The sequence below is a fragment of the Lipotes vexillifer genome, unplaced genomic scaffold (assembly GCF_000442215.2).
Source record: "Lipotes vexillifer unplaced genomic scaffold, Lipotes_vexillifer_v1.1 scaffold684, whole genome shotgun sequence".
Lineage (NCBI taxonomy): Eukaryota > Metazoa > Chordata > Mammalia > Artiodactyla > Lipotidae > Lipotes > Lipotes vexillifer.
In genome coordinates this window covers 209,989-236,576 of record NW_006797362.1, presented here as the reverse complement: position 1 = coordinate 236,576, position 26,588 = coordinate 209,989, and the positions used below count along the sequence as shown (strand labels likewise).

Genomic DNA, 26,588 nt, shown 5'->3' with positions numbered 1-26,588 from the left:
CACATAGGTAGATTTTTCCAGGTAAATGTGTGTGGTCGTGTGTGTGTGCACGTGTACCCATGCACATTTGCTCTCCTGTATACTGAGCTGACAGTGTGAGTGAAGGAAGGGAGAGAATGGCATTCGAAGTTTCCAGGTAGAACCACTACCAAGGGCTCAAAGACATAAACACCCTCCGCAGTTCTGGAATCTTTGATAAGCTCAGTATTGTAGGAGGGATTCAGAGTGTGAGTGGTGGTTTGTGGTTTGGGGATAAAGCTGAAAAGCAAGTTGAGGCCCACTTACGTTTCATTCTGTGGACAGAAAATAGGGAGTCAGTAGGGATTTTAGAACAAGAAAACACTTTTCAAAGAAAAGTTCCCCTAGCAACAGTGCTCAGGCAAGAGAGAATGAGGGTTGAGATGAAAAGCGCAGCAATGGTGATGCAGAGGAGTCTGATACAAGAGAGGTGCCTGAGGAGAATGGACAAGATTTGGTGAAGTCAGGAAGAGGGGAGGCAAGGTTTCTCAGCTAAGATCAAGAATACAGGCAGGAGGGCTTCCCTGGTGGCGCCGTGGTTGAGAGTCCGCCTGCCGATGCAGGGGACATGGGTTCGTGCCCCGGTCAGGGAAGATCCCACGTGCCGCGGAGCGGCTGGGCCCGTGAGCCATGGCCGCTGAGCCTGCGCGTCCGGAGCCTGTGCTCTGCAACGGGGGAGGCCACAACAGTGAGAGGCCCGCGTACCCCAAAAAAAAAAAAAAAAAAAAAGAATACAGGCAGGAGTGAAAAATCTTTCAGTCTGGGACGCAAAACAGCAAGTTGGAGCTGTCCAGAAGGCAGTTGCAAATATGTTCCTAGAACTTAGGAAAGAGATCTAGATTAGGCTACTTTGTAAACCATGATAACATAGATGGAAATTGAAGCCACAGTGTGAACTGGATCATCTAGAGAGGAGAGTGAAAAGCAGGAAGGTAGAAACGATGAGGCATGGAGCTAAGGATTAGAGAATTTGAGGGTAAAACAGAGGAAGAGAAGCCAATGTAAGAAGCTGAAAAGGAATGGTCTGAGAGGCAGCAGAAATGCTAGGAAGGTAATGCTATGGAGACCAGGAAAAGATAGTTTTGAGATGTTGGGGGTGTCTAATGCTTCCAGATTCTGTAACCAACACTCAAAGGATGCATTTCCTTCCTAAACATACATGATCATATAAGGCATAAAGCAAACCTAAACAAATATCAAACAATAGGTATTACGGAGAACATGTTCTCTGAAAACAATGCGATTAAATTAGATGTTAGCAACAAAAAGATAAATTTTAAAATGCCATATATTTGGAAGTTAAAAAAATACATATAAGTAACTCATGTGTCAAAGAATAAACTGAATTAAAACTTAAAGAACACTGAACAAATGATAATGAAAACTCTATACTTCAAATCTTGAGGTATACAGTGAAAAGGTTTCTTCAAGGAAAATTTATAGCCTTACATGCTTATTGAAGAAATAAGTAGAGGCTGAAAATTAATGAACTAAATGCTCATCCCAAGAAATTAGGAAATGAACAACAGAATAAAGCCAAAGGAAGTAGAAGGAAAGAAAGAAAAAAAAATAAAAGCAGTGAAATAGAAAAAGATACCAAAAGAGAGAGAGAGAGAGAGAGAGAGAGAGAGAGAGAGAGAGAGCGAGAAAGACAAAAGGAAAAGATACCACAGAGTGAGTTAATAAAGCTAAATGTTGTTCTTTAAAAAATACAGTCCAGGGCTTCCCTGGTGGTGCAGTGGTTAAGAATCTGCCTGCCAATGCAGGGGACACAGGTTAGAGCCCTGGTCTGGGAAGATCCCACATGTCACGGAGCAACTAAGCCCATGTGCCATGACTACTGAGCCTGCGCTCTAGAGCCCGTGAGCCACAACTACTGAAGCCTGCGTGCCTAGAGCCTGTGTTCTGCAACAAGAGAAGCAGTGAGAAGCCCGCGCACCCCAACGAAGAGTAGCCCTGCTCGCCATAACTAGAGAAAGCCTGAGGGCAGCAACGAAGACCCAATGCAGCCAAAAGTAAATAAGTTAAAAAAAAAAATTTTTTTTTAATTAAAAAAACCCAATCCAATTGGATAAATCATTAGTGACATTAATCAAAAAAAAAAGAAGAAAAGATATGATTAAAAATGGGGACATATGTGCAGCTATAGCCTAGATTAAGAAGACAATATGAGAATACTATGAACAATTTTATCACTAATAAGGCCTAGGAATTACTTCTTTCTTTCCTTTTATCTTATTGAGGAAACTACCAAATCCTTTACTTGTAGGTCCCTAAGAGTAAAACAAAATCTACCAGCAGATTTGCAAGCTATTGCCTCAGCCACTCCTCTCCCAAGGTTTGCTGGCATAGTCACTTGAGATACAGCAATTTGACTTTCAGCATCACTTTCTGGGGCCCTACTTGCTGTGGTTAGCTAACGATCTTCCTTGGGATACTCTCTTTGCTTCACTCCAGAATTAACAAAACAGCTCAGCAGCATGCTCCGCCCAACAGGATGAGACTTATTAGCCATCTTTGAATGTCATAGTGAAGTCTAATCAATTTAGTCAGCTTTTGCAATTTTTTTAAAATAATATTTTTGGTATTTATTATTTTTTTTTTATTTGGTTGCGCCGGGTCTTAGTTGTGGCAGGCAAGCTCCTTAGTTGCGGCTCCCGGGCTCCTTAGTTGTGCATGGGAACTCTTAGTTGCGGCATGCATGCGGGATCTAGTTCCCCGACCAGGGATCGAACCTGGGCCCCCTGCATTGGGAGCTCAGAGTCTTAACCACTGGACCACCAGGGAAGTCCCAGTCAGCCTTTGCCATTGCTTTGTGATGCTGCATGGAGTCTTATTGGAGGTTTAGTACTGCCCAATCTCATGGATACTTGACCACTGTCCTGTAATGGGAACAAAATCCAAGGAGAGGTTCTTGGAGGGAAGAAGATTCTGTTTCTTCCGGACTAAGCTTATCTGTACTCTATGTTTGGGATTCTAGGGTTGAACTCTTAGTGATCGGGTTTTTTGGTCTACAATTATAGCTAATTCCCAAGGTGAACAGCTGCCTTCAGAGGTACTGCCCAGGGTCAGGTTTTGGTATTTGCCATGCAGGGGTAGTGTAGATTTTCTCACAACCCTTCAAATACAAAATATTTGGTACCATATCTCTCCATGGACCATCAAGGCCACTCCCAGAGGTTCCAGGGTAACTTTTCAGAGATACCTCCTAAGTAATTCTGAGGTGATTTTCTGTCCTGTTCTGTATTTGGAAGTAGCTGGCTTTTTGCTCATTAAATAAGAGAGAAAAAACTCACACAAGTTTAATAGTTTCTAGAACATGTTTCTGGTAGGATATCACACAAAATACAATCTTGTGTTTTTCTTTTTATTCTGTGGAGTTCCAGAGCATTAGCATAAATGAAGTTGTTGTTGTTTGTTCTAAGATCAAGAGAGATTTTAAGGAGTTTTCTTATAACTTCCCATAAATCCATTTCCACTTAACAATCCCATTACATTTATCCATTATAGAAATGCAGAAGTTTGTTATTGATCTGAGGGCCATTGTATCATCCATTCATTTATACATGATTTGTTAATTCAACAAATATTTGTCGAGCACCTATTACATGGAAGACACCATGCCAGGGACTAGATCAATTATATCAGGCAAACACCTACCTGACCATGCCCTTATGGAGTTTACAGTCTAGAGAACTTCTTTTTAGGAAAGAGTCTTAATTCAGGCCCTGAAATTATAGAGGTATCTCTATAAAGAAGGGCACACAGGTAAAAAAGTGGGAGGATATGATGTGTGTAAATTTAGATTATTGGAGAGAATGTTAAAGAAAGTAAAACATAGTAAAGAGGAGCAGTGTGTCAAGTATTTAAAAGGCACCTATGTGAGGAATCTGGATTGTAGCCATATGGAGGAAGGTGCGAGCAGGTAATTGTTTCTAATGTGCTATTAATTTCTCTTAACCAATCAGGAAATCACTCCTACCCTCTTACTGAAGAGCTTTTTGTTTTTCTCTTTCATTTGCACTCTAACACTTGCATATCAAATGATGTAAGTCCCCAAACCACAAAGCCTCAAAGGGCCATATTGTATATAGGGGAGGCAGGTACAAATTTTTAGCATATCCTACAGAAAAGGGAGTAGAATGCATCACCATTACTGAATTTATAGAAGAGAGAGTACAAAGCAAATTGTGTGTGTGTGTGTTGGGGGGTGGTTTAACACAATAAAACCTTATTTCTTGCTTTTATTAAGGTCCGATGTAGGTCAGCAGGGAGGTTCAGCACCATGGTCAGCCATTCAGAGATCCTGGCTCTCCCCATGTTCAATCCATGACTTGAAGGTCTCTGTGATATCTACCAAGTGGAAGCAGAGAGAGATAGTGGAAAAGGCACCAATGCTTTTAAGCAGCTTGGCCTGGGGATGAGACTAATCACTTCCATCCATATTCCATTGATGAGAACTACCTATGTAGCTACATCTAGATATAAGGGGAGTGGAAAATGTAGATTAATGATGTACTCGTGTAGATAATAAGTTTGTGAGCAGCTAATTCATCTGCCTCATTCAGTCTCCCCATCTGCAAAATGGGAGTAATAATAGCATCTGCCTCATAAAATTGTTAGGGGAAAACTAGATAATTCATCAAAGTGCTTAGCACAGTGCCTGATCCATAGTAAGTGGCTCAATAAACAGCAAATATTTTTGACATCCAGTGTAAATTTCCAGTTAGCACTAATACCTTTGTGGCATTCTACCCCTTAAAGTCTTTAATAGCTTCTCATTTCCTTTGAATAAAAAAATAACTTATTGGGCTTCCCTGGTGGCGCAGTGGTTGAGAGTCCGCCTGCCGATGCAGTGGACACGGGTTCGTGCCCCAGTCCGGGAAGATCCCACATGCCGCAGAGCGGCTGGGCCCGTGAGCCATGGCTGCTGGGCCTGCGCATCCAGAGCCTCTGCTCCACAACAGGAGAGGCCACAACAGTGAGAGGCCCGCATACCGCAAAAAAAAAAAATCATTACTCCCCTTTTCACCTACTTACTTGTTACTTGTTATTCCTAACTTGATTAACAACACTTAGTCTTATAAAGCAGTATCCTGGGAATAATTTTTTATTTCCTGCCTTTCCTTCCTCAAGCTCATCTACTAGTCACTAATTCCCTTTTGATTTTATCTCCTAAATATCTGTCATCCTTTTTCTTCCCTCAGCTACTGCTGCCTTTGTATGAGTGTAGACATCATTTAGTTTGCAAGAGTCTCCTAAACGGACTCCCTGTTTTTAGTCTTATAAATGCCTCCAACTCATGCTCCTTGGACAATCTTTCTAAAACGGAAGCCCAATTACATTTCTCCCACTGTCTATAAGATAAAGGCTGAGCTCCCAGGTCTGGCCTACCACGTTTACCATATGTTTTATTACCTACAGACCTGCGTTCTGTTGTACTTCTTCCTAATCCTCTTCTAATAAAAATACAAGAAAACAGAACCAACAAGACAAAACAAAAAGCTTGATGTTTCACACTTCTGTTTATTGGACATGATAACCCCTGTTTTGGAATGCCTTCTCCACCAGGACCCCATCAGGACTTTCTCCTTTGAAAACTCTGCTCTGTGCATGTGCATACTTTTATTGGGACACACATACTGTACACATACCATCTCAAGTATAAAATCCCAGTTCAAAAAGTGGAGTGTAACAAAGCAATATATTTGTATGCCACTTAAGAGTTAAAATTTTTGAATTCCCAGTCTATGAGGTAGAAAATTCCAATAAATTCATGGCCCCCCACCCCCTTACCTCTGTTTCATGGTTAAATTCTGGGGGAACCTTCACAGTACCTAAGTTTTGGAACAGATACAGGCACTAACACTTCATCACCATAAAAATACCTTCTTCAGATTTGCGGGTTCTCTTCTTGGCATCTGTGTCTTGCTTGCAGATATCCTCATCATTTTGCTTTTATGGAGCTTGAAAATCTTTCTAAGGCTTCCTATGGCTTCTGCATTTCACAGAATTATTCCCTCTTTGGCATCTTGCTATCTAGCCCAGATTAGCCGGAATGCAGACATTAGGTCTTTACTCAGGGACCCAGGGGTATTCCCTTTCTTTTAATCTTGTTAATATTTTGCTTCAGAAGCATTTCCTGTCTTGTGAAAATTTTGTCTCAGAGGCATGTAATATTTTCTTCAATGGCTTTAGACTTTTAATGGGCTTAGTCACATAAAAGCTAATGACTGTCAAATTCTTCCTGCTTAGTCCTGCCCATCCCCACACTTGAGGCAGGGTGAAAAACAGAATGGCCAGTAGCTCCTAAACTGAACAGTTCATTGGATACACCTGAAAGAGCTTTTAAAATGAAAGATGTTACCACCCCCAACTCTGCACAATCAGAATTTGTTCTTATAAACGATCACAGGAGATCAAGGTCGAATTTTCTTTCTTTCTTTTTTTTTTTTTTTTTGTCCGGTACACGGGCCTCTCCCTGTTGTGGCCTCTCCCGTTGCGGAGCACAGGCTCCGGACGCGCAGGCTCAGCGGCCATAGCTCACCGGCACAGCCGCATCCGTGGCATGTGGGATCTTCCCGGACCAGGACACGAACTCGCGTCCTCTGCATCGGCAGGCGGACTCTCAACCACTGCGCCACCAGGGAAGCCCAAGGTCGAATTTTCGAATCCCTCAGTGGTGGACGTTGGGCAGGGCTCTGCTCACTCTGTTTTTCCTCAAGGTCTCCAAATTTTTACCCCGGCAGTATGCCCTGCCTCTACTTCCCCTTCCTTTGGCGCTGCTCTCTCCTTCCTGCTAGCAGCTCCTAGCCTCTCCCTCCCCTTCTTACCCCTTCCCTCCCCACGGCGCCCCACCTCCCAGCCCCGCCCCGCCCTTCTCTGTCTCGTCCCACCCCTCTACCCCCCCAACTCTACTTCAAGGCTCCATACCTCCCCCCTCCTCCTTGCCCCGCTCCCCCTCCTAGCCCCGCCCCACCCCTTCTCTCCGCCCCTCCCCTCTTCCCCGCTCGGCTGCACCTCCCAGCCCGCCCCACCCTCTCTCAGCCCCGCCCCCCAGCCCCGCCCCAATCCACCTCCTATTCTCTCCGCTTCTTCCCTTTCCCTGCCTTGTCTTCCTCGTCTTGCAGTCTCCTCCCCTCTTTTGGTTCCTCCTTAACATTTCTCTGCTCCGCAGCAGAGCTCTTTCGTCTCAGACTTGTTACGTTTACTCTGCGCCGGAAGAAGAGCCTGAGGACGCTTTTGGGACTATGGCGGCGGTGGATATCCGAGGTAAACTGTGCTGTCCCCTTTGTTTCCTGATTGTTTGGGATCTGGTTTAGGGATTTATAGCTCTTGGGGGCAAGATTCCGGTTCCTTTGTGATGTCTCCCATGCCCTTTGGAATGTTTTCTGTGAACGACCCAAAGCGCCAATCTGTCGAAAAATTGCCTAGATTTTCGCAGTTCTTCAGGAGTCTCTTAGATGAGTCAAAACGAAGGGGTTGGAAGGAGCTCTGGGCTTTGAGCCCTGTGGTGTTGTCCTACATATGTATCTCTACAGCAGTATTGGGGCTGTACTGTCCAGGTGAAGGAACGACAGAGAAGGGGGTGGGGTCATGAGCCGACAGTGTTTGGTTCATTCTTGGCACTTGGCCTGGAGTCTACCTTATTCCTGACGTCTGAGGTTCCTTTTTCTATATTAACCAAATTGGAGTCTAGCACACATATTACAAATATATTGTTATTTATATATTGTCAAAATGTCCAGTGATCTTCAGCAGTTCTGGATAATGTTTACTATATGTTTGTCTTTCGTTATAAGTGAGAATATCAAGTACCTAATTTCATTACTTGCTGATTGTTAGAGAGCTGTATTAGAGCCATGTCAATATGCTGTCCCTTGCTACTGAATAAAAAAGAGAAACATTTAGTCCACGAGGCTGTTTAGCTTTCATAACTTGTTAATTTTTATTTAGATTTGTTAGGTCCATTGCAAAGGCTCTAAGGTGGGAACATGTCAGAAGAACAACAAGGGGGCCAGTATGGCTGAAGCACAGTGAGAGAGGAGGCGGGAAGTAGATGAGGTCAGAGAGAGAATTGGTGTGGTGGCTTGTTCATACAGGAATTGTAGGCCGTGGTAAGGCCTTTGGCTTGTCCTTTGAGTAAAATAGAGAACCACTGGAGGGTTTTGACCAGAAGGGATGAACGTAACCTGACTTACTTTTTTTTAGGATCACCTTGACTGCTGAGAACACTGTAGGAGGGCAAAGGTAGAATTAGGGAGACCGGTTAGGAAGGCATTTTTGTAATGCATGGGGATTTGGAGGTGGCTCAGACTCGGGTGGTAACAGTGGAGGTGGTAAGAAATAGTTGGAGTCTGCTTGTTTTGGTAGTGTAGTCTCTTTATTGGGCTGTGGTCACAGGTAGCTTCTATGTGGGAGAACTAGTATATCCTATTTCACAGCCACACACCACCCTCTTAACCCCAGTTAACTAGTTTGTAGCTGAACATCCTTGGATACTGGAGTGTGTGTAAATTTATGACCAGTGGAGTAACTTGTCCTTAGCCCTTATCATGAATTAATAAACATTTTCTAATTCTTACCAAACAGGTCCTGTGCTAGTTCTGATGAGTAACCCACAGCCCCAGTTCCTTAAAAAACTCAGCATTTAATGGGAAAACATTTGTAGTTGTGGGTTATTAATAATCAATTATAAAACTATATAAAAACCGCTATGAGGACATAGAGAAAGAAACCATTATTTCTGCCTTGCACAGTAGAGAAAGGCTTTGCAGAGATTAGTGACATTTGAAATGAGTTTAATCTAGCTTGACCATTTGAATGTCTAGTAAACCTATACCTTTTTGAGAATGGAAGACGTTTCTATATTTTTTAGAAGTGCATAAACTAGAAAAAAAAAAAAAGAGGCACAAACTAGGACAGCCTTTGGTTAAGCCAGAAATAAGTTTGCTCATATTAATCTTAAAAGAAATTGACTACCAGCACTACCACCATCATCATAATGAACATTTATTGGGTTATTACAATGTACTAAGCATTTTACATATATAATCTAGCATGGAGTTACTATTATAATCCCTATTTTATAGATGAGAAAACTAAGGCATGGGGAGGTTGAAGTTTTCCATTCTTCCTTCTTCAACCAATAATTTTATAGGCAATTTGATGTTTCATGACTTACAGCTAGTGGGATTTAGTACTGTCAGTGGTCTGAAACATTGCAGCCAGTACCCAATAAAAGCTCATGAATTAAAGCTATCTAGCCCTACTTATCATGTCTTTGTTTTCTTTTTCCATTTTGAAAAATTTTAAGTTTAATTCTTTAAAATATGAAATTGTATGGCTGTAATTAAGGGCATTCTGCTTTTCATTTGCCCCTTTTACATCATTATTATCTCATCCATAATAATAGATTCCTAACTTATTTCTGTCTAATTGGAAGATCTCCCATTAGTGGCGATGGATGTGGTTTCTTTGGCGTACATATTGTTTGAAAATTTTTGAATTAGTTGCCAACATTATAAAAACTCAGGATTTCCAATATTTTGAAAGACCTCTCTAGATTTCACATCCTATAACTTCTTCACCTAATTGAGTTATTCTTTAAACATATAGTATACTTTTATTTATTTATTGAATCTTTGAATTTTATTTATTTTTTATACAGTAGGCTCATTAGTTATCTATTTTATACATATTAGTGTATATATGTCAATCAGAATCTCCCAATTAAACATATAATATACTTTTATATTTCCCTGCATTTGTATATGCATTACCTCTGCTTGGAATTACTTTGCCTCTCTTTTCTCCATGGTGAGCCTCTATTTATTCTTTAACATATAGTGCTAAAATCCACCTCCTCCTCACCCCATGAAAAACCATTCCTGTTCCCTCAGGTAAGGTATTATGCTCGCTCCACTGTGCTCTCATAACACATTTATTCATACCTCTATTATGGATCTTGTGTTGTCATTGCTTTCTTGCATACTTATCTCTTCTGCGGGACTGTGAGGGTATGTAGGTTAGGATCCACGTCATCCTTATATGCATAGCGCCTCCTACATTATATGCATAATAAATGTTCGTTGGATTGGATTTTTTTCTCTTTTCTCATCCTTTATCATTTTGTTTCTTTTCTATAGATAATCTGCTGGGAATCTCTTGGGTTGACAGTTCCTGGATCCCTATTTTGAACAGTGGAAGTGTCCTGGATTACTTTTCAGAAAGAAGTAATCCTTTTTATGACAGGACATGTAATAATGAAGTGGTCAAAATGCAGAGGCTAACGTTAGAACACTTAAAGTAAGTTATTATAAGAAGGTAGCATCTTTGCCAACTGCAGGTTTTGTAATGAATAGTTCTTTCAAGCTGTGAATCATGAAGTACAGAGTAGAAGTGTTGGAAGAACGGGAGTTTTGTTTGGGTTTGTGCAGATTTGACACGCAAAGGAATTATTAGTAGTCACTTGTAACCTAGGAAGTCTTTTCTTTATAACTTCACATATTACTGTCCAGTTAAAATGCAACTATGAGGTTTAGATGTAAATCTCATTGATTTCAGCAATGCAACTGTTGTCCTTAACCAGGTAACTATATATGTGGTCTCCTCTACATCTAATTTGATGTCTTAAACCATAGTCGAGTTTATAGTAGATTTTTCTTTGTTTGACAAATAAAATTTTAGCCAAATTTAGCAAGATTCTTCAGACTTGGGATGCTAAATAATTCATTACTATTATAAACGTTTCTGAAACAACTGTGTAATGAAGTTTTTCATCTGTCAGCTAAACACGGGGAGCAGGGGTTCTAAGAAATTAAATTTCTGGTATTTTAAATAGCTTTTGTTTTGAGGTAAATATTTACATTTACTGAGATACCTTGGTGTTGCTTTTAAACATAGTATGTCAGGAAAAAATATGTTGGGGGTGAGGATAAGGTTTTTGATGTTTTCTGGTTGGGTACAATATATAGTAGTGATCTATATTAAGACAGGTATAGTGTTCATGTATATTTTAATATTTTATATATATTTATAGATCTCCTTGGTCAGGAAGCATCCTGGTATTTTGGTTGCCTTTTTTGAAATGTAGGTTCATTGTACTTTCATGACTGAAAATACTCTGATTTAAGTTCATCATGAATTTTTGTAGAGCAATTTTGTTGTTGTTTAAAAATGAAATCTTACTTTATCTGTGCCCCACCTACCTGGGAAAAATAGCCAGTTTTATTGAACAGCCAATTTTTAATATCAAACATAGGCAGTTTTATCCTGTTTACAATGTTGCTGTACTTTTATGTGATAATTTGAATGTTCTACAGAATTGTTTCTAGGGCATTCATAGATCTCTGAATGTCTGTGTCCTGTTTTCAGTCAGATGGTTGGAGTGGAATACATCCTTTTACATGCTCAAGAGCCCATTCTTTTTATCATTCGAAAGCAACAGCGGCAGTCCCCTACTCAAGGTAAACTATGTAAACTTTAGGCATTATTTTCTTCTTAAAATACCATGATTTATTTACTCCTGAGCTATATGTTCTTATTTTTGTGGATTGAGTTCTGTTTTAGGGATTTGTAGGAATCCATGTGTAGGCTTCTTATGCTTTCCCTTCTGTGAGGGGCCACACCAAGTACACCTTCCCTCTAGTAGTGAAATGCAGTGTGTACTGTGTCTGCTCAGAGCTCAGGGAAGACCATTTGAGACTCTGAGTCCAGAATTTTTAATGAGGGCTGATCATGTAGACATCCTCTGCCTGTCAAATTCTGGTCCCTCAGAAGGAAATCAGTTTAATTCTTCGTAGATGCAGTTGTACCAAATTCATAAAAGATCAATGGAAAATCCTCATTGATACATTCAATCAAAATTACCAGACAAAAACTTGCTTTAGAAATCATACTGAAAAGTATAGAATTCAGACTTGATTTTGAATCAAAAAGCTAGTCACCTATTCCAGAGATGACCAGCTACATCTCTTAAATTGGATACTCTCATCAAGACCTTTGAGAATAACCTTCACCCTAGTATTGATTCCAGAGAATGACTTGCTACTGAAGTTGTGGTTCCAGAGTCAAGAATCCAAATTTACTTTCAAAGTCAAAGATCTAGGACTTCCCTGGTGGCGCAGTGGTTAAGAATCCGCCTGCCAGTGCAGTGGACATGGGTTCGAGCCCTGGTCTGGGAAGATCCCACATGCCGCAGAGCAGCTAAGCCCGTGTGCCACAACTACTGAGCCTGTGCTCTAGAGCCCACGAGGCACAACTACTGAAGCCCGAGCACCTAGAGCCCGTGCTCCGCAACAAGAGAAGCCACCGCAATGAGAAGCCCGTGCACTGCAACAAAGACCAAGCGCAGCCAAAAATAAATAAATAAAGATAAATAAATTAAAAAAAAAAAGTCAAAGATCTAGAGTCCCTGCCCAGAGAAAAAGAGAAACTTAGAACAAAGACAAGGCTGGGGACAAGAGTTCCATGATGAAAGAGTTCCATGTACAGAAGTGACAGAAGATGGCACCAGCCTCACTAGCCGCTGTTTTATTTCTTAGGACCTCGGACTGGGGCACAGAGGCAAGTTCAGTGTGTCTGGTATCTTCATCCTGGGCCCTAAATCTCTCTTGCTCTAAGGTCTTATTCCCCAAAGTGTGGTTGACTGACAGCAGCATCAGATTACTTAGGAACTTGTTAGAAATGCATTGTCCCTACTGAGTAAGAATCTGATTATAACAAGATACTCAGGTGATTCAAATGCACATTAAAGTTTAAGAAGCACTGCTCCTAGGGCAAACTTTTTTTTTAGCAAACTTTTTCTGTGAAGGTCCAGAGACTAAATATTTTAGGCTTTGGGGCCTCATGGTCTCTGAGACAACTATTCAACTAGTGCCATAGCAGCCTTAGATAATAACGCAAATGAATGAGTGTGGTTATTTTCCTATATAACTTTATTTACAAAAACAGGAATTGCCAAACCCTACCTTAAGCTTTAGTATGGGAAAATGTCAAACTTTAGTTGTTCTTTTTATGGAAATATATTTAGCAGTTTGTGTGCATAGCTGTATTGATAAACTTTTTTTTTCCTCACTGCTTTAGTTATCCCACTGGCTGATTACTATATTATTGCTGGAGTGATCTATCAGGCACCAGACTTGGGATCAGTTATAAACTCTAGAGTGGTGAGTGTCTTTACATACTTTAAACATTAAAGAAAACTTCTAACTGAACTACCTTGCTACCGAGAATTAAACAGGAACTCCTCTCCCTTGTGTAAGTTGGTATAAAGTGTTGACTATTAGAATATCTTAAGCATTGGTTCCTGTGGGCCAACTCCATGTTCAAAGTATATACCACCCCTAGATACATAGTGATTCAGATTCTGAAAAGCAGAAGAATTACTGTCTTTGCATATGTAATATTTTGTGTTCACTTTGTAAATTTTGGATGATTGATGAGAAATTCAGAATTTGTTTTCTTTTTATAAGCTTACTGCGGTACATGGCATTCAGTCGGCTTTTGATGAAGCTATGTCATACTGTCGATATCATCCTTCCAAAGGGTATTGGTGGCACTTCAAAGATCATGAAGAGCAAGGTAGGTGGGACACCGAGACCCTCCTAAAACACTTTTTGTTATTCGGAGAATGAAGCTGCTTTCTTTTGGAAAATGGCTATTGATGATTTCTAGCTGTGTTTTACTTCTCCATGGGAAGGTTTCATAGGATGATGACATTGTCAGAGCTATGATTCATGTAACTAGATGTGGTAGTAATAGCATTCCCATAGGAACAGGTACAAATTTTAATCTCTTTGGTACACGATAATCTTTGATAAGTTGATGCAAGGTTTTAAAATATTTAGGGCATGTAGGGGAAATCAGTGATGAGGAATGAGTAATGATGATATTTCCTGCTTACCAAACTGTTGAGTCATCTTGAAATCTGGAACCCAAGTCTTCCAAGTTTTTGAAATAGGGGAGATGCTCTTAAAGCCCTATCTCCAGATGAACAGTCTGTTTTCTGATCTTCCCATGTTATCGCCTGTCGTGATGCCAGGTCCTCTAGTTGCCATAGCTGCTAATCTGCTACTTGTTCTGTACCATATTTTACTAATAAAAGTACTTCTAGAAATGTATCTATAGCAGTATACCTATATTCTGCATTTCTTTCTAGAGAAATAGAAACTTAGAATGAATTACTATGGAAAAGGTAACCTTTAAATAAAATTCAGATCCGTGGAATGAATGGTCTCTGAGATACAGTTATATTTATTCGTAATAGTAGGTCCTGGCGACAACATTTGACTTAGGAAAGTTTGCATCAGTTGAATAAACTTCTCCCAAGAGCTCTTTGCCCCTACCCTAATGAAATGTTTGGATAAAACTTAACTGGAACCCTTTCTTTATAGACAGTCCACCAGCACACTCCCCTCGCAGGGAAAATCCCACACGTGATTAGCTTCATAATTTTTCTTGCAAGTTCTTTTCTCTCTTGTCTTTATGATCTTCTGTTGTTTGGTTTGTCCTGTTTTTCTCAGTAGTCTTCATAATTGAGTATGGTTACTTGAGTTTATGAAAGTTGCCTTTTCCATTTGTACCTATTAGATTTTGTGGGAAAAGTCCGTTTAATACACTTAAAATATACACAAGATAATTTCAAACCAATAATCTGGATGTGACTTAGGTAATTATGGAAAATTTAGCCTTAAAGTTTTCTATAATTAAGTAATTATGGAAACATAAGAACGATGTTTATCCATGTTTACATGCTAAAACTGAAATGTCTTTAAAAGATATATCAGCTTTTTAAATGTTAGAATTTTAACCTCATTTCAGAGGGAGAGTTTGAATGCTACTCTGTATATGCTATGTTTAACGTATTTGGGGGGATTATCTTTGGAATAGCAGCCATTAAAAATAATGAAATTTGAATATATTCATGGCAGACAAAGATTTGTAAAATATAAGGCACCAAAGTAGTTAGACAATGTTTTGATTTGGACCTTATATTTTAATAGATAAAGTCAAACCTAAAGTCAAAAGGAAAGAAGAACCAAGCTCTATTTTCCAGAGACAGCGTGTGGATGCTTTACTCCTAGACCTTAGACAAAAATTTCCACCCAGATTTGTGCAGGTAATGAGAGTGCATGTGGTTAATTTTGATTCAACACTTTTTCCTGGCATATTTATTTTTAATTGAGGACTGTTTCAGATGTGACCTAAAAATACTGATTTTCCTTGTTAGTTAAAAAAATGATCTCTGAATCAAAGGAAGGTTTTTCAAGGACTTAATGGAGGAAGTGGTAAAGGGAATGGAATTAGTACTGTTCTGTGCGCTTAAGTTTAATTCCTTATTGAATCTTCGTAAACTATGAGGACTGAATATAATAATATTCTCATTCAGAAGGTTGCTGAAAGTGTCATAGACGGTAACAAAACTAGAATTTGAAACTCATGCTGTTTTTACTGTACGTGCTGCCTTCCAGCCTGATGTAGAGGGTATTTAAGTCCTTAAATGATAGAATAATAAAAACTTTGTAATAAAAAGAATAGTACATTTGATGTGGAGGGTTTGGCATGATAAATGGAGGAGGCAGGAGTAATAATAAATAGACATAACATATATTGGAGTTATATGAGTTCCATTATGTTGTCTTGGGCATTCCAACAGCAATAGCAGGTCCACGTACCGTGGTACTAAATGAGCTTTTGCAGAGAAGTAAGTGTGAGATGGAATATGTGAACATGTTATTCTTATGGTTTGCCTCAGCTCTTACTTATCTTTACAACGCTGTGCACACACAAGGTCATGTTTTTCCTGTGGAGGGCCTATTTAAGAGATTTTCAAGGGTTGTTTTAGACTGAGATTTTTCACACCCTGAGGTGACTTTAGAATAGGCCTTCCCTTCCACCTTCCCTGACTCTACTGGATGAGGTGTACTGTTGGAATGGTGACGTGGTAGTGAAGGGAGCAGAGGCCACAGTTGGAACTCAGGACCAAAAAGCCAGTTTAAAGAAATCTGATGAATTGTGCCTGAAGATGAAACAATGTCTGTTGAATAAATAAATAAATGAATTATAGCTGTGTGTAAGATGATGAGTAGTGACTACAGAGTGTACGAGTTTAGGTGTGGTTGGCCATTCGTGGCAGAACACCTAGACCTGCACAGTACAGTAGCCCCTAGGCACATGTGACTATTGTGCATTTGAAACACAGCTAGTCCAAATTGAGTTATGTGTGAAATACATACTGGGTTCAAGCACTTAGGACAAAAAAATTTATAAAACATTTCATTAATAGTTTAAAATATTGATTATATGTCAGTGATACTATTTTAGATACATTTGGTAAAAATAATAAAATTCATCTGTTTCTTTCTGAAAATGTGACTACTGGAAAATTTTAAATTACATATATAGCTTGTATTTGTGGCTCACATTATATTTTGGGCAGTGCTGATCTAGAAAATGGGAACAGAAAATGCAAAACCAAAAACATGAAAGATTATTAATGAACACATATTCAGAAACCAAGAAAATCCCTCAGTTTGTTCTTTGTCTAGTTTCTTGAGGTGTAAAGTTAGATTGTTTGTGATCTTTCCTTCTTTTTAATGTAAGATTTATTGCTATAAACTTCCCTCTTAGTACTTCTTTTCCTGCATCCCATAAGTTTTGGTATGATGTATTTTCGTTTTAATTTCTCTCCAGATAATTTCTGATTTCCCTTTTGATTCCTTCTTTGGCCTACTGGTCGTTCAGGAGGGTTTTGTTTAATTTCCACGTATAAGTTAGCAGAAGGAAAGAAATTACAAAGATTAAAAATTATGAAATAGAGACTAGAAAAACAATAGAAAAGAATCAGTGATACACCAGAAACTAACACAACATTTTAAATCAACTATACTTCAATAAAAACAACAACAACAAAAAAGCAAGGAAACTAAGGGTTGGTGTTTTGAAAAGATAAATGAAATTGACCAACTTTTAGCTAGACTAACAAAGAGAGGAGGCTCAACTAAATAAAATTAGAAATGGAAGAGATGTTACTACTGATGCCACAGAAGTAAAATGATCATAAGGGACTACTATAAACAGTTTATATGCCAAGAAATTGGGTAACCTATAAGAAATTCCTAGAACATATGACCTACCAAGACTGAGTCATGAAGAAATAGAAAATCTGAACAGACCAATAATGAATAACGAGACTGAATCAGTTATCACAAACCTCCCAAAGAAATGTCTAGGAACAGATGACTTCATGGGTGAATTCTACCAAACATTTAAAGAGAATTGACACCAATCCTTCTTAAACTCTTCCAAAAAATTAAGGAGGAGGGAACACTTCCAAATTCATTTTATGAGGCCAGCATTACTCTGATACCAAAGACCAAAAGACACTACAAGACAAGAAAACTACAGTCCAATAAAAATAGATGCAAAAATTCTCAATGAAATACTAGCAAATCAAATGCAATAGCCCATTAAGAGGATCATATATCGTGATCAAGTGGGATTTATCCCTGGGGTGCAGAGATGGTTCAACATACTAAAATCAATCAGTATTACACTACATTATCAGGATGCAGGATAAAAATCACATGATCATCTCAATAGATGCAGAAAAAGCATTTGGGAAAATGCAACATCTTTTTATGGTAAAAACAACAAACTAGGTTTAAAAGGAATGTACCTCAACATCATAAAAGCCACATATAACAAACCCACGGCTATCATATTCAGTGGTGAAGAACAAAGCTTTTTCTCTAAGATCAGGAACAAGACAAGGATATCCACCCTCCACACTTCTATTCAGCATAGTGCTGGGAGACCTAGCCAGAGAAATTAGGCAGTAAAAGGGATCCAAATGGGAAAAGAAGTAAAATTGTCTGTTTGCAGATGATATGATCTTATACATAGAAAACCCTAAAGACTCCATTAAAAAACTGTTATAACTAATACATGAATTCAGTGAAATTGCAGGACACAAAATCAACACACAAAAATCAGTTGCACTTCTGTATACTAACAACTATCAGTAAAGAATATCAAGAAAATCCCACTTATGATAGCATCAAAAACATACCTAGGGATAAACTTTTTGTTATCAGCTTTATTGAGATATAATTGGTGTAACATTGTGTAAGTTTAAGGTATACAACCTGTTGATTTGATACACTTATATACTGCAAAATGATTACCGCCATAGTATTAGCGAACATCTCTGTCATGTCACATAATTACTGTTCTTTTTTATGGTGAGTTCATTTAAGTTTTACTCTCTTAGCAACTTTCAAGTATATGATACAGTGCTACTAACTATAATCACCATGTTGTGTATTAGATTTCCAGAACTTATTTCATCTTATACCTTTCACCAACATCTCCCCATTTCCCCCACCCTCTCAGCCACTGGCAGGCACCACTATATTCTCTGTAGGAGTTTGAACATTTTAGATTCCATATATAAGTGATGTGATATATCATATTTGCCTGTCTGACTCCACTTAGTATAATGCTCTCCAGGTTCATGCTCTCACAAATGGCAGGATTTCCTTCTTTCTCATGGCTAAACAATATTCCTGTATATGTGTGCGCGCGTATGTGTGTGTATGTGTGTGTGTGTCACATATGTCTCTCTCTCACACACATATATATCTCACATCTTCTTTACCCATTCTGTTGACAGACATGTAGGTTGTTTCCATACCTTGGCTATTGTGGATAATGCCGCAGTGAATGTGGGAACGCAGGTGTCCATTCGAGATCCTGTATTCATTCCCTTCAAATATATACCCAAAAGTGGGATTGCTGGATCGTATGGTAGTTCTGTTTTTAATTTTTGGGGGAACCTCTGTACTGTTTTCCATATTGGCTGCACCAATTTGTATTGCCACCAACAGTACACAAGTGTTCCCTTTTTCTTACATCCTCACCAACACTTGTTACTTCTTGTCTTTTCAATGGTAACCATTATAACAACTATGAAGTGATATCTCATTGTGGTTTTGATATGCATTTCCCTGGTGATTAGTGATGTTGAGCACCTTTTCATGTACCTGTTGGCCATCTGTGTATCTTCTTTGGAAAAATATCTATTCAGGTCCTCTGCCCATTTTTTAATTGAATTGTTTTTTCACTGTTGAGATGTATGAGTTCTTTATATATTTTGGATATTAACTTCTTATCAGATATGCGATTTGCAAATATTTCCTTCCATTTTGTAGGTTGCCTTTTCATTTTGTTGATGATTTACTTTGCTTTGCAGAAGCTTTTTGGTTTGATGTAGTCTCACTTGTTTATTTTTGCTTTTGGTGCATTTGCTTTTCATGTCAAACCCAAAAACTCATCACCAAGACTGATGTCAAGGAGCTTACTGCCTATGTTTTCTTCTGGGAGTTTTATGGTTTCAGATCTTACATTCCAGTCTTAAATCCATTTTTAGTTAATTTTTGTGTGTGGTGTAAATTAATTGACCATATATGCATGGGTTTATTTCTGGACTCTCTATTTTGTTCCATTGATCTATGTCTGTTTTTATGCCAATACCATACTGTTTTGATTACTGTAGCTTTGTAATATAGTTTGAAACCTGAGCTATCTGTATTCCCACATTTATTATTTTTGTGAATATTAACATTATTCACAATAGCCAAGGTATGGAAATAACCCTAATATCCATCAACAGATGAATGGGTAAAGAAACTATGGGATATACATATAGTTTAATATTATTCAGCCTTAAAAAAAAGGAAATTGTACCATTTGTGGTGTTGTGGAAGAACCTAGAAGATATTGTGCTAATTAAGATAAGTCAGTCACAGAAGGATGAATACTATATGATTTCACTTACATGAGGTATCTAAAATAGTCAGACTTACAGATACAGAAAATATTATAGTGGTTGCCAGAGGATGGAAGAAGGGGAAAATAGGGGGTTCTAAAAAGGCTGTAAAGTTACAGTTATATAAGATGAATAAGTTGTAGAGATCTGCTGTACAACATACTGCTTACAGTTAACAATATGGTGTTGTGCACTTAAAAACTTGGTAAGAGGGGGGATCTCATATTGAGTGTTCTTAACACACACACACACACACACAAACCCCAAACTAAAGGAGCAGAAGAAATCTTTTGGAGGTGATGGATATGTTTATTACCTTGATTGTGGTGATGGTATCACAGGTGTATGTATATGTCCAAACTCATCAAATTGTGTATATCAAATATGTGCAGGTATTTTTCATGTATCAGTTATACCTCAGTGTACCTGTAAAAAAAAAAAAAAGAAAGGAACCAGAAAATACTCTGGAGTTTTATTACTCTTAGGTGTTTGTGAAGGGAGGAGTACTGAAATATGAGACTTAAAATTTCTGTTAAGGTCATGTTGAGAATTGTATATGCTCCACAAAGGAGTTTGTGGTTAGTTCTATGGTCCAGTGTTTATTCACTATTTTAAATCCATAACCTGATACCACTCCTGTAAACATACGTTTCCAGGTACATTAAATGTTATTTGAAATATTAAAACAATAGCTATCATCACTAAAGACAAATGAAAGCAGTGGTAATTTTTGTACATTCTTTTTCAAATACACCCTCTCTTGAAGTAAACTTAGGTATCCTCTACCTCATCTTCTTGACCCTCAGCACTGACTAGCTGTGAATTATTGATGATGGTAGTAGGGACCCATTAAATGTTTAAGAACAGTTGCAACGAAATAATGTAGTTATTTGTTTGTTTTAGGAAGATAACCATTAATGGTATAGAAGATGCATAGGAAAATGTGTCATGTACCACAATATTCATTGCAGTTCTATTTACAATAGCCAGGACTTGGAAGCAACCTAAGTGTCCATTGACAGATGAACAGATAAAGAATATGTGGCACATATATACAGTGGAATATTACTCAGCCATAAAAAGAAACGAAACAGTTATTTGTAGTGAGGTGGATGGACCTAGAGTCTGTCATACAGAGTGAAGTAAGTCAGAAAGAGAAAAACAAATACCGTATGCTAACACATATATATGGAATCTAAAAAACAAAACAAAAAAATGGTCATGAAGAACCTAGGGGCAAGATGGGAATAAAGACGCAGACCTACTAGAGAATGGACTTGAGGATACGGGGAGGGGGAAGGGTAAGCTGGCACAAAGTGAGAGAGTGGCATGGACATACATACGCTACCAAATGTAAAATAGATAGCTAGTGGGAAGCAGCTGCATACCACAGGGAGATCAGCTTGGTGCTTTGTGACCACCTAGAGGGGCGGGATAGGGAGGGTGGGGGGGAGGGAGAGAGAGGCAAGAGGGAAGAGATATGGGGATATATGTATATGTATAACTGATTCATTTTGTTATAAAGCAGAAACTAACACACCATTGTAAAGCAATTATACTCCAATAAAGATGTTAAAAAAATGTGATGTTTGGAGTCAAGCAAGTTAGATTATGGAAAGCCTGAATTAATTCTGTGGCCCTAGATAGAGAGGAAACAGATTCAAGATATATTTCAGATTTAGCATTGCCTAAATTTGGTGGTTGGATATGGAGAGATTGGCATTATGGATGATTCTGAGGTTTCAGGCCTAGGATTAGAATCAACTTGGTGTTGAACCCAAATTCAGAATATAGGAAAAGAAACAGATTTGAGGTAAATATAGTTGTTAGGGGTTCTGTTTTCATTAACCAACCTCCAGAACATTCAATAGCTTACTACTGTGTTTGGGTTCTGTGGTACTCCAGCTGAATGACAGTTCCTTTTTCTCTGGCTAGGGGTCCTGACTTGAATTCCATGTACTGTTCTATCCTGGTGAGCTAGGCTGGACAATGTAGAAAGCTCAAAGACTCTTGAATCTTAAAACAAAAAAACTTCACTTTGTAGAAAGTTATGGAAATTTAGAAATGCACATAAAAATAGAGGGAATAATAAAAAATGAAACCCCCATGTACCTATTGATATTATCCTGCTTCAGCAGTTATCAGGCATGGCCAATCTTCTTTTCTCTCTTCTTCCCCTATTTCCTCCCAATTATTTTAAGCAGGTTGCAGACTACATATCATTTCCGTGAGTTTTTATATTTTTCTTGTAAAGGTTTAGCCATAGTCACCCTTAAGTTGTCATTTTCCAGAACCTCACCTTCTTTTAACCATCCAGGGGCCAAAAGCCAACTCACAAAGAGAGCGAGTATGTCAACTCTATGTAGCAGAACTAGGAGAAGGAAGGCTTTCTCTAGAACTTTTAATAATCTCTTTGTTTCTCCAACCCACAGCATTTCTCCTCAGATCTGGAGAAGAAAATAGATTCTTGGTCTCCTTGAAGCCTTCTGTGAGCTCCTATTTACCCATTTTGTCTCCCAGAACCATTTGTAGCTTAGGACTTCTGAATCCGAGGAATGTTGCCCCTTTATGGGGGTGCTCAGGAGAATATTGGAGAAGTCCTGCATTTTTCCTTGAAGCTCCTTTTTCCATATTTTAACTTTTGTTACTACTGAAAGTTACACCAAAACTGATGTGATAGGAGTTCAGGCCTTCAGTGCCTTTTATTATCAATGTCTTTTCAGTGCTGTTTTCAGAAGCTGCTAGGACACCATAGGATGTTGCTTCAGTTAGGTTTATTCCAAAGTTACCTAATAAATTTTGTCAGAAAGGCTACCTCCGTTCTATTTTCCCATCTTAAACCACATCCTACTAGTTTGTGTGACAATACTCACTAGAAAAGATTAGACAGTATGCACTAGGTAGGTAATGACATTATTTCAATGTCTGGATATGGTCCAGTGTCCAGTATAGTTCAAGTGGTTCAGTGCTAGCAGTATAAGAATATCCCCTCTCAATTTCTCATTCCTCAACGTTACACCATCTATTTCCTCTCCTGTTTTAAAGTAAAGAAAAATTATTTGTTCCCTCAAATTACTTTAGACATGTTTAAGTCCTAATATGTTCATAAAACAGGTAATAATGTTGTTGTGTTGGGGATTCCCATGACCACCCCCATGTTTGGAGATTTGCTTGAAGGACTCACAGGATTTATTACAGTGACATAGTAGGGCTATACAGCCACATATAAGGAGAAAAGGCATTAGTGGATTCTGGAGGAATCCATCTGCAGACTTCCTTATACTCTCTTCTTCCCATGAAGAGTCATACAGAGTACACTTTTGCCTCAACAGTGAAAATGCAGCAACATGTAAGTGATATTTCTGCCTAAGGAAGTCCATTAGAGACTTGGTGCCCACGTTTTTGGGGGAGGTTTTTCAGGTAGGTACTTTCTATCTAGCACATACTAAAATTCCACATTCTTTGAAGGAAGGCAGGTATTCAGCAAAAACAACATTTTTTATACAAACAGTCTAGGCATAATGAACTGCCATTATCAGTTACAAAATGGTGGGAACCCTCCTGAAATCCAAATTTCCAGATACCGGCCAAAGGCCAACCTTGCAGCCTGGCCCTTCAAAGGATAGTAGCTCAGGCCTTCTATATTAACCTTTTCTGTACAATGGGTAATAATGGGAAGCTCAGTTTCGGTCTTATTAAGTGTAATGGTTCCCAGAACTTGTAGTTGGAGTGGGCTAGTAGGCAGTTTGTAGCATGAATCTGGATCATGTGACATCAGAAAATTGTGTAGTCTCTAGTCAAAGGAATAGATAAGAAGCTTAAGGAGGGCATGTAAATTCAGAAAGAAATTCAGAAAACAAATGGAGGCATTAAACTTCATAAAAATAAAGAGAACACTTTTATTCTGAGATGACAGGGAAGTATAGAGAGGTATTTTTTATGTATATCTGTCTGTATATAAAGGTATAATAAGTTTGGAGGTAGATCGATGGGAGAGAACTTGGGGCATTGACACCCTTATTGGCTGAGGGTGAGGGGTAGGTTGTGAGCCTTGAGGAGGAAGAAGAAGGGAGAGGAGGAGGAAAGTGTTTTAAAGCATTTAACTTGGGTAGCGAGAACAGGGAGATGACAGGGCCCACTGAAGTAAAAGAATTGCTGTGCAGAATGAAGGATCTGACCTTGTTCCTGACTCCTAGTGCCCCCATCATTTTTTTTCCTGCAGTTTGATTTCTAATAGTACACTCAACAGAAGCCTTATATTCATAGAAAAATACCTCTTTTTCTTTATGTTCCATACCTGCCAACTTTAAAAGTCAGACATCCAAATTTCATTCTACTTACTTATAGCTCATATGCCCTGTGCAAATAAACCTCTGGAGTCTTGAAAGGCTCCATTATTCCCTCTCACTGGATTCTCCTTAGCTACTTTTTATAAAGCATCATAGCCTCGGTGCAGAGGCAAAGGGCTTTGTTGATGTTCAAGGGTTTTTTTATGTTTGTTCTAGTTTTAGATTTGTGTCTTTTCTGGAACAGGAATAAGAAGTAGAAAATGATAAATTTACTTTTTTATGGTACATGGATAGTAGTTTCTCTTCATGAAGTCATTTATAATATAATTTGCATGCAGGTGTAATTTTAATGAAAATTATGACATCAAGAAGCAGAAAGCTTTGCTAACCTGCCCTGTTTTCTTCTTCCTCTTCCTCCACCCCTCTTCCCCACTTTTTTTTTTTTTTTTTTTAATCACAGCAAAAGTCTGGAGAAAAGCCTGTCCCAGGTATGGTTCATCTGATAATTCTTATCAAACTTGAAATAAGACCAAACAGCCTGTTTAACTCAGTAACAGTCATAACATGTGAGGTGAATTACGATCATTTTGTCCTTTTAGACTCTAATGCCAGTTTGTTACTCCTAACCTTTGATCTGCTGATTGCCAAAAGGTGGTGCTTTTGTGGTAGTGATATTAGTATTTGAAAGATGCATTGGAGTGGGATGAACAGGTATTGAGGGTGTGTGGAGAAGCTGAGGTGATTCTAGGTTGTCAAAAGTTTGAAAAAAGGCCTTCTGTTTCATCATTGAGAATACGTATTGGACTATCCATTGACCTGGCATAGAATAATTACGTATCTTTTTCATGCATAATGTCTTATTTAAATGTCATGTGTTTTTGTCTAGTATCATAATTTGCTTGTATTATCAGGTTTTTGGTTTGTAAATTGGTTCTTATACATCTGCCTGATGAAACAGCTAAATTTAGAACTTGAGATAAGTAGTTCTAAATTAATTTGAGAGTCTGAACCATTCACATTAACTGTTGTCTAAATTGGTCTTATCCCTCCACCCTCCTCCCCCTCCAAAAAATATCTGCTTTTGATGTCTAGTGGATCAGACAAAGAAAGAGGCAGAACCTATAACAGAAACTGTAAAATCTGAGGAGAAGGAGACCACAAAGAACGTTCAACAGACTGTGGGCACTAAAGGCCCCCCTGAGAAACGAATGAGACTTCAGTGAGTATTGGACGAGAGAGACGCTTGCAAGACTCCTCTTGTCCATATTTTACCTCGTTACTGTGACAGGCTCTTGAACTTTAAAATTCTTAGTCACAATCATTTGTATAGAATGTGCTTGTTCTTTGAGAAAGGATGTAAGGATGCTCATGCTTTCAGTCTGAATATTTTTAATGTATCTTTTGTAACCTTTTCCCTACTGGACTTGAGCAGCTTCCTCCCTCACATGTTTACTGTGATACATGTTTAAAGATAAGATAAAAGTATTTGTATAAATTAGTTTATCATGACTTTTTCCCCCTTATTTTCCCTCTGAAATATTTCCAGATGCATTTTGTAAACACAAAGGATTAAGTTAAAATAGTAGCTAAGCTTATTTTCTGTTATTAGTTTCATATTCCTCAGTATTAAAATAGTGAAGTTACTGACAGTTTGAAAGGTAAAGAAAAGGAAAACAACCTCATTAAGCAATATCACCACCCTACAGATACTATAACAATGTTGTGGCATGGAAGCATGGAGTCTTAACCACTGGACCACCAGGGAAGTCCCTGTGTGTAGATATTTTTAAAAACATAGTTTGTAATTATTCTGTTCATACAATTTTACTTTATCATATTATGTCTGTTGTATGCGCTATTCCATGTTTACTTAGTTTTTATAGACTGTTTATACTTTGTTAACTGAATAATTCCTGTGAGTGATTATATCTGTTTTCTTACACTCTCCCTGTGTCGTACTTAAGTTTTTCCCAATTTACAATTTGCTTTAAGGCTGTAGTGATTACATTATTTAAATAAGGCTGTGGTGTATCATGAGTTTTCAGTACTTAGTATTTATCTCCTTAGTATAGAGTCCCAGCCATAGAATCATTAGAATCTGTACCTTTTTTTTTAGACCTGTTATTACTCTAACAGCAAAATATGAAAGTACCAAGTTCTCTAGAATCTCGCTGACACTGAGTATTATCACCTACATTTTTAGTGCCAATTACGTAGCAAAAAAATGGTGTTTCATTATTTTAAGTGGTTGAATAATTTTTCATCTTTGATTCTTTTATGAAGTATCTGATTTTCTGTATTGTGTAAGATTTTTTAGTTTTTTTTATTTTGACATAATTTCAGGCTTACAGAAGAGTTGTCAGAGTAGTACATATACCTTTATATATACCTTTTGCCCTAATTCCCCGTATATTAACGTTTTCCATATTTGTCTTATTCTTTAATCTCTG

At 38.3% G+C, this 26,588-nt stretch overlaps 1 protein-coding gene and 1 non-coding gene across 5 annotated transcripts; one reads left to right on the top strand and one right to left on the bottom strand.

Annotated features, from left to right (window-relative positions):
* Positions 1-2,732: 2,732 nt before the first annotated feature.
* TRNAG-CCC (transfer RNA glycine (anticodon CCC)) lies at positions 2,733-2,805 on the bottom strand. The gene has a single exon. It is a non-coding gene; the product is annotated as a tRNA-Gly (tRNA).
* Positions 2,806-7,225: 4,420 nt separating this feature from the next.
* MED6 (mediator complex subunit 6) lies at positions 7,226-25,863 on the top strand. 4 transcript variants are annotated; one of them, XM_007469289.1, is made up of 9 exons: positions 7,226-7,290; positions 10,167-10,326; positions 11,395-11,486; positions 13,105-13,187; positions 13,494-13,602; positions 15,024-15,139; positions 24,599-24,626; positions 25,231-25,357; positions 25,748-25,863. In XM_007469289.1, exons 1-9 carry the CDS (start codon positions 7,269-7,271, stop codon positions 25,791-25,793), a joined length of 783 nt encoding a protein of 260 aa, XP_007469351.1. In that variant the 5' UTR covers positions 7,226-7,268; the 3' UTR covers positions 25,794-25,863. The 4 variants fall into 4 exon arrangements, with proteins under 4 accessions (XP_007469351.1, XP_007469353.1, XP_007469354.1 ...); XM_007469291.1 differs by lacking the exon at positions 25,748-25,863 and having other exon boundaries at positions 7,251-7,290; positions 25,231-25,636; XM_007469290.1 differs by lacking the exon at positions 25,748-25,863 and having other exon boundaries at positions 7,269-7,290; positions 13,473-13,602; positions 25,231-25,361.
* Positions 25,864-26,588: the final 725 nt, after the last annotated feature.

Bases quoted from the DNA above. Each gene is read 5' to 3' on its own strand.
- MED6 (XM_007469289.1), top strand. From the start codon at position 7,269: ATGGCGGCGGTGGATATCCGAG. The intron at 13,188-13,493 runs GTGAGTGTCTTT...TCTTTTTATAAG, and splicing joins CAGTTATAAACTCTAGAGTG to CTTACTGCGGTACATGGCAT. The intron at 15,140-24,598 runs GTAATGAGAGTG...TTTTAATCACAG, and splicing joins TTCCACCCAGATTTGTGCAG to CAAAAGTCTGGAGAAAAGCC.